We start from the raw sequence: 12,116 nt of genomic DNA on the forward strand, positions 1-12,116 counted from the left end.
GCTTGATCTCACAAACCATGAGATCATGACCTGGGCCAAAATCAGACGCTGAGCCAGCTGAGCCACCCAAGTGCCCCATCAGTAAAAGCTTTCTTTCTTAAATAGTGATGACTGATTCATATTTTAGAAACTTCCTATGATGGTAAATCAAACACTGTCTCTGGGAAGCAGCTTGGACCTGTGTGGTGCCTGGATTTATCTGTGAGTCCTACACTGGCCTGTGACCTCCACCAGCAACACAGCAGTGACCAGCTTTGCTCACTGTTAGGTCCCCTGGCCCCTTCACCGCCTTGGCACATTGTAGGTCCTCTGTAAACAACAGACACAGTTGCTAAGACTTCATTTATTCATGGGAACACACTGTAGGTGGTTTCATGGATCTGTTGTCCCCCTCTTAGTAATAATATCACGGACGTCTTCCCTGTTGATTCAACAGGATCGCACGTGGGAAGCCTTATGTACACCCTTTGCTCGCGGCAATCGCTCAGGTCGACTTCAGCCGTCTGGGTGGTGATGACCGGTCGCTGTATCTTCTATGGGTGGTTTTCTGAAGAGGAAAGAGTGAGCGCCTGAGCGGCCCTGTGTGTCTGTTTTCTCAGGATGCCAAGTTTGTGGAGGAGCGGAGGAAGCAGCTGCAAAACTACCTGCGCAGCGTCATGAATAAGGTCATCCAGGTGGCCCCCGAGTTTGCCGCCAGCCCCAAGAAGGAGACCCTGGTGCAGCTGATGCCCTTCTTTGTGTAAGTACTGTTCACATGGGCGCTCTGCCCAGCACTTCCTCCTCCCCCTCCTCCGAGGTTGGCAGGCAAAGTGCGTGGCCATCGTTGACACACCGGGGCCCAGGTGTTGTTCCCCGAGCCGCATGAGCTGAGGCGCTGTGCACTTCCGAAAGGGCTTCAAGACAGCGGGTCAGCCGATGAGCGCTGTTGAGCTGAGGTTTGCAAATAAATGCAGGCCTGCATGGCTTTCTACTTTCCACCTTTCGATCAAAGCAGAGAGTAATTTTCTCTGCAGCTCACAGAATCTTCCAGAACCAAATCAGCCTGTCAGCGTTGCTTCAGCGGGTAATGGATGCAAGGGAAGATTCTCAGACTCCCACTGCTGCTGACTTAAGTAATACTAATATGAAAATAACTTTAAGTGTGAGCTAACTTAAAAAATCAGGTATACATTTCTTACTCATATATCTCTTAAAAAAGTGAACAGGAATTGAAAGACGTTTGTTGACGTGTCAAGCACTTACAAAATCATCACAATTTAAAACTGTCAGCACAACAGATACTGATGTTGTTTTGAAACCAAAGCTTTGCTCACGTTGGCCTGGAGCACACTCCTTCCTTTGCCGCGTGCGGCGCCCGTGTGTCTGGGGGCCAGCTCCATGCCCCCCACTCTTCTCTGGTCACATTGCTGGGGACATGTCTGTGCAGCACCTTGGGGCAAGTGGCCGTCCCTTGGTGTCACTACTTGATCGCTGAGGAGTCCGCTATACCATAGAACTGGAACAGAGGTGATGGAATAGTTGTGTTTTTTTAGAGCCTTCAGATGCTATAGAACATAATCGTATCATTTCTAGAATGTTAGCATCATAGGGAAACTCAAGATGTAAAACTCTGTACGGCAAACCTGTGGATCCCCAAAAGTAGGATTGGGACCGATTAGTTGAGATGCGCTGGTTGGGGCTGTGTGACGTGCTGGGGTGAAATAAGTGTTTCTTTTCAGCGTAGCTCTCGAGAACAGTCCGCTGAAGGTCCAGGGGTCTGTCCTCATTAACGGTGATGCTGTGACCTCAGCTGGGCTTACCCTGTTTATGTCTGCCTTGGGTCCCACCTCCCGGCATTTCCAGCTTGAACTTCCGACCAGGCCGACGTTGGCCAGCTGCCCCTCTCGATTGCAGCTTGCTCATGTTTTCCTGATTTTTTCAGGGCTTTTGTAAGACAACAAAATTTGTATTCTGCATCTGGTAAAAGGCACCTTTTTTTTTCTTTTATTTTTTTAAGGGTATATTTTTGAGAGAGAGTGCAAGTGGGGGGCAGGGGAAGAAAGAGGGGGGCAGAGGATCCAAAGCAGGCTCCCCACTGACAGCAGAAAGCCTGACGCTGGGGCTTGAACTCCCTAACCACGAGACCACAACCTGAGCCAAAGTCAGACGCTCAACTGACAGAGCCACCCAGGCACCCCACAAGCCACCTTTTTTTCTAAACGCTTGCTATGGAAAACCACATTTTGCATTCATTCCCTGGTGATGCTGGGGCTTAGTCTCGCTGTTTGGAAAGCGCCGTAATGGTTCGTGAGGGGAGTTCCCGTTCTTTTAAAGGCAGCCACCTGGACTGCGATATGTGTTGCAAATTAACCTGTCCCTGAGTCCTGTGAGTTTGGGCTAAATTCCCCATTGAAAACCAAGTTAGGCGGTCCTAAGACCCTGATGCGAAGCCAGGCCGCCTGCCCCAGTCTGAGGAGAAGAGACTGCTCGCAGGCCAGCTGGCGTCCCTCCTGCCTGCCGTGGGCAGCCCGGGTTTCTCTGATTGGGCTTTTACCAAACAGCGGCCTGCGGGATCGTGGAAACTGTATGTTCACCGAGCAGCTCAGTGTGCTGGGGGAGCTCGGCCGTGCGGCTACGTTCATCAGAGCTGAGGGAGAAACCTTCTGTGTGTAATTAGCACAGAGAACAGAAAAGCACAAAGAATCTCAGTCAGAGATTGTGGCAGATGACGCCATGTTGACGCCAAACTTCCACGGAAACGCTAGCCTAGACCCCGGTCAGAATTAAACCACTTGCTCCCTTTGGCTTTCCCGGGGTCCAGATGACGCTGCCTGGCCCATGTCTGTCTTTTGTGAGTGAGGTGGGGATTCCGGGTTGGAGTGTGTAGATTGGTTCATTTTGGGGTAGACAGAAGGTGAGCAGCGGCCCGATTTGTCGCTGCTGGTAAGTCTCCTTGCGATGATCTCCTGCTTGTGCGTGCCTGGCGCTCAGCTCACATCTCACCCTGAGGAATTTCTGATTTGAAAAACCCAAATCTTTCTTGGTTAAGGGCATAAACCCTACAAAGGATAATTATTCTCATAAAGCTTGACAGACGTCCTCGGTTCTTTCAAATGCTGACTCAGGATTCTAAAAGCCCCTTTTAGCTACTGAACAGAAGTAGGCGTGTTTACTAAGGAAGGTGCCTCCGGTCCCCTTCCATGTGCTGACTGCTGACTACAGGCACCGGCTCAGGGGTCCCCTACTTGAACTCATCTTCCCAGTCTTCCTGAGAACCTATTAGGTGGCACCCTATAAACCTGCCGATAAAAGTGGCAATTTTGTAAGGTTCCACTCAAAACTGCTGAGCAGAGCGAGGCCCAGAGAGGTCCCCCGCTGACCCCAGGGTTACCCAGCCAGCGCACGGGGAGCCCCAGGTGTTCGGTGCCACATCCCATGTTTCGGGGTAAAACTTGGAGCCTGTGGAATGAGCCCGCCCCGCCCCCACCCCCGATCTTTTATCTGACCAGTCCAGTGGAGTTTTGGTTTTTGTTTACTTTTACTGAAGTGTCCTCAACCTCAGAATAGCAGTGTCAAATCACGTATCAGGCTTCTCTGGAAAACTGAGACTTGGTCCTCGTGTGTTAGGGACTGCACATGTGTGTCCTCCCCAAAGTCACGTGTGGAAGCCCTAACCCCAGCGTGATGGTATTTGGAAGTGGGGGTTGGGGGAGGTAATGAGGTTGACAGGAAGTCGTAAGGGCGATACGATGGGATCAGCGCCCTTACGAGGAGGAGAGGAAGAGGCGCTGGCGTTTGCTCGCTCGCTCGCTCTCTCTGCCACGTGAGGACACCGTGAGCGGCAGCCATCTGCAAGCCAGGAAGAGAGCCTTCACCCGGAACTAAATCTGCCAGCACTTTGGCTCTTAGCCTCCAGAACTGTGAGAAATCAGTGTCTGTTGTTGAAGTAAGCCACCGCAGTCCGTGGTATTGTGTCACGGCGGGGGGCAGACGCATACGCCCCCATTCCGCGCCCCGCCACCCTTGGCTGCCGCGGAGCAGTGCTGCCTGCCCTCACCGAGACCCCCGCCCCGTTGCCTCCTGGACCCTGAGCCAAGCCGAGCCGAGCCGAGCCTTCCCCTGTTGGCCTTTGGCTGCTTTTCTCCTACGCTCGTTTGCGTTTCCTGCCTGGCCCCCAGCAGACACTCGGGCGCACAGTCCTGCCTCTCACCCGCTGCTCAGACGGCCTCTCCATACAGGCCGGATGGGAGACCGGACCCTGTGTCACCCAAGATGCGTTCGGTTTGCACGCTGCTCTTGCGCGTGTTCTGAGAGCTGCCCCACTGCCAAACTTCCGAAAGGTGGTCCCTCTCTATTTGGGGTTGGCGAGGGGCGGAGGGCAGGGGACTCAAAGCCGGTGTGTAGAACTTGCTCCGTTTTCTTCATAAATCTTCCTTAGAGCCTTTAGGCTTGTGGGGTCCAGCATCCAGCAGGACCCGCTTTTGCACACACGTCTCCACTTTGTTTTTCTTCTTTCGGGTGTCAGTATTGCTCTGTGTTCTGCAACGGGCGTCCCGACCTCCAAGTAATCTGCCATCTGCTCCGATCTGGGAGCTGAAGAATCGGCTGGTCGGATCTGTTCTCCAAACCTCCCCGCCTCCCACCGCCGTCCCCGCCAGGGCCGTCAGCAGGCCGAATCAGAAAGCCGGGCGGCGGGAAGCAGACCGTTTCTTTCCCATTTTGAACTCTGTGTGTCAGATGGGGACCGGAGTCTGCCCGCCCCCCCCGCCCCAAGATGGTGAGCAGGGGAAGAGCAGCCCCCTCTGGCCCCCTCCTCGGGAGCCCCGTGTCGTTTGCACCCCCCAGCATTTCAGGGAAAGGTGGGCGCCAAGACGTGACACGTGGCAGATGTTAGCAGACGCCGCGGGGACGTCAGGTGCTCTTTTGAAAGTGCGTTAATGAGGGAGGCTTGGATTCCAAGAACTCATCCTGCGGAACTGGACCGCACATTGGTGAAGGCTCACATGATTTCTTGTGCTGGCATTTAGCGCATTATTAAAATGTTTACTGCAGAGCAATTCATCCTGGGGAACTGCATCACGGTCGGCTGTTTGTGAAGGGGAGGGAAAAGTTACAGGGGTGAGGGCTGGAGTAATGTAGGTCACAGCACCAATTCCCAACTGAATTTTCAGCAAAAAGCATGGCCGATGTTTGCCCCTCTCACCAACCCCTCCGCTGCTGCACTTGCTCCGAAAGCTTGTCGAATGTATTTTTTGCCGAAATAGGAGCTGCCATTTCTCCCAGTGAGCAGGGGTGTAGCCTGGGGATGAAATGCCCCCCGCTGCTCACCACGAAAGGATCACGTGAATCCCAAGCTGAGACCTTTCACTTTGCAAGTTGCCGCTGATAGAAATTACTTAGCTCCCTCCTAGGGACTTTTAACTCTCACTGCTTCTCTGGACGAGCCTAAACCTTCCAGGCTCCAGAGTCCTCACCGTGGCCCAGATGCCACAGAGGAGTGCAGACCCTATTTGACAGATCTCAAATGTGTGGCCAGACCTGGGAGACTGGTTAGGTGTGGACAGTGTTTAAAGTAAAACATGAAGGTGAATGACTTTTGATGGGACAGTTATGCCCCACATTGGCACCTTTCCAACTACCCAGTCGGGCTTCCTTGATTTCCATCAGCTGCCAGGCCCTCCAAGGCAGATGGGTCTGAGGTCCCTCTAGCCAAACAGAAAGGGTGGGGAGTGTGGCGTCTGAGGTTCCCCAGCTCTCCCTCTAAGGTGGAGGATGGCCTCAGGCAAGGGTCTGGCCTCTGTGTCTCGTGTCGTGAGGTGTACAACAGGAAGAACAGTGGCAGGACCACCGATCTGTCGGGGGTGAAGTGAGCTCACGTGAGAGAGCCCAGTACAGCGTCTTGTCTGAGATGTCCGCTCGTGAGAAACAGGAGGAGAGAATCCTTATAAAAACCCCACGGACATTTCTGGGTGTCTCTTCATCCAGCCACATATGCATCCATCCCTACAAGTGAAATACTGGAGGCCCAGGAAGTTTAAATGATTTGCCCAAGATCATTCTGAATTATGCCCGTCCCCCTACTAGGGATCCCGCACTCTAGACAGTAACTCAGGGCCCGCCTCAGGGAAAGCGGCTGCAGGAGCTGAGCTCTGGCTTTCCGGGTGCCCGAGAGGTCGGCCTGGGCCCGTGGACATTGTTCTTCCCACGGGAAGGCACCCCCAACCCTTGGAAGCCCACCACCAGAGGCTCCTCCCCGGCGACCTACCGCCCTGTCACCTGGAGACAGGAAGTATAAAATGCCACCCAATCACCTCCAGCCAAGCCTGGCTATTTCTTTTTCTTTTTTTTTTTCCCTCAAGTTTATTTATTTTGAAGGGGAGGGAGGAACAGAGAGAGAGAGAGGAAGACAGAGAATCTCGACCCAAGGCTCAATCCCACAACCGTGAGATCATGATCTGAGCGGAAACCAAGAGTCGGATGCTCAGCCGACTGAGGCACCCAGGCGCCCCCAGCCAGGCTATTTCTGGGGCTGCTGCTAGGGTACGTGGAGGCAGTGCCGCCCCCAGGGTGCTGGCCCTCCAGATCCCAGGGCTCCAGTCCAAGGAGAGGGGAACGAGTCCCTCTGTTTGAAAGTGACAAGGACAACAGCTACTCTCGTCTAACATTCAGAGAGCCTTCATGTCCCCAGGCTTCCTACCCTCAGTACTTAGGGTCTGACTGCCGTCTCTTTCTGTTTGGTGGGGAATGGGGAGAGGTCAGCTCCACAGAGGAGGGACAAGAGCGGGGAGGAGGAGGATGGTGTGACTGTAACGAGTGCCAGAAAAAGTGGGGGACTCTGGCACACGTCCAGGACAGAAACTCTGCTGACTGGACACATGGAAAGTACCCCTCAAAGGAGCCTACATTCAGCAGACGTCTTTCCCATCTGGTTTATCGTAAAGAGCAAAACAAAAAAGATTAAAAAAAACACCACCACCTTCTGCTTTGATGGAGTAGGGGAGTGGAAAAATAGACAAACTCATACACTGCCAAATAATAAGGTCTTTGAAGAAAGTTCATGCAGAGTCAGAGGCTAGAGAGTCATACGGTGGTATTTTCCAGCAGATGGTCAGGAAAGGCCTCTGTCAGGGAAGGATCTTGCAAATTTCTGGGGGAAGGGTATGCAGTTAGAGGGAACAGTAAGTACGGAGGCCCTGGGGCGGGAGCAAGCTGAGTGTGTCTGAGTAAGGCCAGGGTGGCCAGATCACAGATCATCTGGAGCCTTGAAATCCATAACAATGACTTTGGGCTTTATTCTCAGTGAGTTGGGAAGCCCCTGAAGGGCTTGGGGGAGGGCTGTGATAAGGATCTGGTTTGCATTTTTAAAACTTCACTCTGGATATGGGATAGAGAATGAAATTGGAGAGGAGCAGGTGGGACGGCTTTTGTAGGGTGTGCGCAGGAGGAGTTGGCATCTTGGCGGAGGTGATGAGAAGGGCAGGTGAGCAGTGAGTGGACCCCGTTGTGTTTGAGGACCGGCTGTCCAGGTGGGGAAAAGTGACGATGCACCCAGCATGTTGCCAGGCCGGGCAGATGCAGCGACGCCCCCACGTCCGCTCACTGGGGACGGTCTCGGTATACAAGTCAACAGGCATGATTGAGCGCCAACTGTGTCCAGGCTCTTGGGTTAGCAGAGAGGTTGGCAGGGCTACTAGACCGATGACTAAGATGTGGACCTGGCACCGGGGGCCCACATACATATGGGGCTTGATATCATCGGGCCATGTGTCTTTCATCCATTCACTAGGAACTTGCAGAGTGCCTCGTTACGTGTCACAGTGCCGGGTCCGGGTCCCAGCTCTGCTATGGACAGGCCGTGTGGTCTTGAGCAAGTCACTGAAGCTCTCCCGGGCCTCAGTGTCTTCATCTGTACCATGGACATATTCGTAGCATCCGCCTCGCGGGGGACCACGCGGGTTCCACGAGCGCACGTATGTCAGGCTCGTCAAACAGCCCTTTGCACGTAGTAAGCACGTATGTGTGTCACTATTTTTACCAGCAGAGAGGAAGCACGGGGGAAGGAGAGTCTGGGGAGCAGACGTTTTGGAGGAAGTGATAAACTTAAGGTATTAAAAAAAATGAGACACTACAGAACGAGAGGCGATTGAGAAGTAAACATCACTCTGCCGGGTGTTGTGCCCCCAAACCCCCCGTGGCCACCGGGGAGCCGCTTGCGTCACGTTGTAGAAACTGTTAATCCTTTGTATGTGCAAGCCAGATCCTACACCGCGTTCCATAGTTTGCCTTTTTAATTTCATGAAGCCGGCTCATTCCTTGTGGAAGCCACGCAGCATCCAGTGCAGGGGCTGTTGTGTCATCCATTGCACCATTGCTCTACTGGAAGATTGAAGAGCTTTCCAGATTCTTCCCCCTCACACAGTGCTGGCAGGAATGCTGCAGCAGAGCTACATTTTGGCAGACAGGCAGCGAGGACCGATCTTTCCTGAGAAGCCGGTCTGGCTCAGAGGGCAGGTGCTTTTAAAACTTTTGACAGATGTCACTAAACCCCACCCCCTTGTACCAGCCTGATATGCAGAATTTCAACAGGCGTCCAGAGGGGAGACGGGAAGGCCGGGACCTGGGAGTGTGCAGGTCTCGAGACAGTGCCTGTCCTGGTCTCTGGAAGGGTTACCCGTGCAGGCCTTTGGGCTCAGGTCTGTGTTTCAGGAGGAGCACAGCGGCAGCCGGGGGAGAGTGGAACGGCGGGGGGTGGCGGGGTGCTTTCGCGGCAACCCAGAGAAATGGTGCGGACGGGCCCGAACCAGGTGATGCCAAGTGTTTGAGGCCGAATGTCTGGGCAAATGATGGTTCAAGGGGACAGAAGAGAAGCTGGTTTGGGAGCAGACAAGGTGAAAACAAGGCATTGGGTTTAGAAGCTGGTCTTGGGTCCTGATCGTGAGTTGGGAGCCAGGTACGGAGGGATGAGCGTCTCCAAGGAGTGCGTGTGCTGAGCTTCACATGAGCTGGAAATGCCCTCCTGGTGCTCAGGAAACGTACCTGTTCACATACCAAGAAAAATCCGTCAAGAGATGGGGGCAAGCATTGCATTTCTCTCATGGAAATTAAAGGGCAGCGATCACCATTCGTGGTTTGAAGGAATCTACCCCAAGGAGGCAAAAGGGAGATTCCCGACACACGGACGTGGTTAAGGGTGACATTTCCAGGAACCAGGGCAGGAATTCAGAGGTGAGAAATGGTCACGGTCTCATCGGTCAGTCTTGCTTTTAGCTGCCACCGCGTCTCTGGCGCATGTTTGTGGTTGTGTCTGTGGCAAACAATGAGTCCTTCTTGCAAAGGAAATAAATGCTAATCGGCTTAGGTGCATAGTATGCTTGATGTGAATGGTATTCCTAGAAATAAGTTTGGAAGCGCAGTAAGTCGTTACTTTGATTTTGACCCACAATTCCGTGCGATGCTGTCCACTTTGGCAGGAGATCCGTGCATCGCGCTGTTAGGGGAACAGTCCCCGGTTACGCGTGCAGGTGTCATCCGTTGTTCGGGGCTCGTTCGGCCGCGGGTCTTGGCATATACCTCCAAACTTCCTGTTTCTTATTTAAGAGGTAAATCTTTTTAGATCTCCAGAGTAATAAACGGTACGAAGAATATTGGGAATATTTGAAGAATAAGTTGTGACTTGGGCAGTTGCCAAGAATGTCCCAGAACCCTGCTTCGTGGCTCTGGAACCCTGGAGAGTCCCCTCTTGCAGGAATGGGGAGACACTCCTTGCTTGGGATCCGGTCTCCTGATACAAGCTTGGCACCGGTAACCACGGAGGTGGGGAAAGAAAAAGGGAGAGGAGAGGAGGAGAGGGCTGAGGATAGAAGCGGGGCCAGGGCAGGCCCCGTGGAGCCAGCAAAGCAGCAGGACAGGGAGGCAGGACCCCGGGAGGAAGCTGGGGCGGGGTCGCGAGGGCAGGGTGTCTTCTGAGGCAGCTGCCCTCCGCATGTGAGAGCTGTGAAGTTAGCACCGAGTCCCCGAGCAGGAAGATCAGCCAGCTGGCCGCCGCCTCCGCTGCCACCTTGGCTGACGACTCTCAGAGCAGGTGGCTCAGCACAACCACGGTGGCGCCCCTGTCACCCTCGTTGGGGAGAACGCGGTGAACAGGTCATCCAGGGCAGCCCAGGGGAGGCAGCACCTTCACCGGCCGCAGCCTGCCTGTCACGCCTCCGGGCAGGGACGGGCTTTTTGCCAGGCAGGCCTGTCTCTGCAGGAGCCGGCTTCTGGACCTGGCAGCTGGGTCCAGCCTGGTTTTGCACAAGGGAGCAGCATATTCTATGCAGGGCACTTGACACAGTTCATAGCTTCTGCCTGGAAGTTCAGTGGCTGCGGCCCCCTCCTCAGAGTGTGTGCCCTTTGGTCCTGGAACAACTTGGCAGCCGTTGGGGCTTGCAGAACCTTTGACCCGTTTTCTGACACGCTGGTGCTTTGTTGGGACACACCAGGGGTCAAGCACTAACGTGCCCCCTGCCCACCCCACCCCCCCAGTTCACAGGGGACCTTGAGCAGGCTGGTATGGAGGGGAAGCTCGTACCCACGGCGGCTGTGGTCACTGTTCCTTAGCCTCCACATCTTGCCACGTCGTTCCTAACCAGGTGTGCGATCCGTAGGAGGAGGCAGTGCGCCTCCCGGCCGGACACCCTTACCTGGGACATAAATGCCCCGGTGGGACGTCCCCTCCTGACTTGCTTCTGTGATCTCACAGCCTCTTGCTCAGTGAAGCCTTGCACCTTCCCCGCATCCGGGAGCAAGAGAGCAAACGTCCCCAAGTCCACCCCTGTCAGCTGGGGCATGGCGGCAAGTACAGGTGCCTGTCGGGCCAGGCAGGTCATGTGTAAGCGAGTAACGCCACTGACGTGTGACCTCAGGTAGGGGTGTGGATCCTGTGGGAGAGGGTCGGCCACTGCCCCCCCCCCCCCGTTAGTTTCCTGTATGTGGATCTGCAGGTGGCCAGACTTTCTGTTTCTCCACATGGCAGAAACCTATATCTCAATAAAAAATCTGATTTGAAAATTAGGCGTCCGCTGATTTGTGTGTGGGCTGCGTGTGGCCCCCGGTATATCGCAGGGCTTTGCCAGGCAAACGGGATATGTGTTAGATGAATCTGCTCAGCACACGAAGAAATGCAGGGTAGGGTGGAAGGAGGCGGCAACCCCCTCAATCCCAGGGGACAATGACCACTGGATACCGACCAGGGTAACTGACAACCAGCCCTCAAGACACAGCACTGCCCGCGGTCCTGACCGAGGTCCCCCCAGCACTGGGCCTGACAAGCTGTGGGTCATAGGAACAGTCCACAGGCAGGAGATGTCTGCTCAGCATCCAAGTGCAGCCTGTCTGCCCTGCGCTCTCCCTGTGTGGCAGCTTCTGGATCCCCAGAGCGGGCTCGGTCCCCGGCCAAATGGCCGTCTCTTGCGGGCACAGCACCTGCCCGAGCTGTCTCCATCTTCTCTGTGGCACTTCTTCCTGTTCCTTGCCATGTTTCGGTGCCTCTTGGTGGCAGTTGTTTACCTACAGAGAAGGAACACAGCCAGTCATGATGTGGTTTTCCTTCTAGAAGCTCTCCAAGAACCGTGCCGTGGGTCCATGGAGGGCAGTTGTGTCTATTCCGGGGGAATTGGTCACAAGTTACCGGGGTTGAAAAGGAAGTGTGGTATTTTCACCTATGAAGTCCAAGAAACCACTCTTGTTCACAAGTAAAACTTGCCTTGAGGGGTTGCGCACAGAGCAGCCACAGTGGGCCCTCCTGTTTCTGCTGACCCCCAGGTTCTCAACTGGGAGCTCTGTCACCTTCCTCCCAGCCCCAGGGACAGTTGGCAGTGAATGGAGACAGTTTTGATTGTCACAACAACGGGAGGGGGGCATGCTACTAGAATCCAGCGGGGCGGAGGCCAGAGATGCTGCTGAACATCCTACAGTGTACAGGAAGGCCTCTCACAACAGAGAGTTTTCTGACCCAAGGTATCAGGAGTCCCAGTGGTGAGAACCCCGGTCTTGTTCAAGAAGCTGGTCTGTCATTGACTCTCATAAAACCGGCTGCAAACCTGTGTGGCCCCATGGCCGAGAAGGAACCAGGTGTGAGGCCGCGAGCTCTTCTGACG

At 54.4% G+C, this 12,116-nt stretch overlaps 1 protein-coding gene across 3 annotated transcripts in view; it reads left to right on the plus strand.

Annotated features, from left to right (window-relative positions):
- SNX29 (sorting nexin 29) overlaps nt 1–12,116 on the plus strand; it is a 496,622-nt gene that overhangs the window by 453,135 nt on the left and 31,371 nt on the right. For all 3 annotated transcript variants that reach the window (XM_027043227.2, XM_053213859.1, XM_053213858.1), the window contains one exon: nt 600–739. In XM_027043227.2, coding sequence (XP_026899028.1) covers nt 600–739 — 140 coding nt within the window. The remainder of the gene's footprint in view (nt 1–599; nt 740–12,116) is intronic.

The sequence above is a fragment of the Acinonyx jubatus genome, chromosome E3 (assembly GCF_027475565.1).
Source record: "Acinonyx jubatus isolate Ajub_Pintada_27869175 chromosome E3, VMU_Ajub_asm_v1.0, whole genome shotgun sequence".
NCBI classification, from domain to species: Eukaryota; Metazoa; Chordata; class Mammalia; order Carnivora; family Felidae; genus Acinonyx; species Acinonyx jubatus.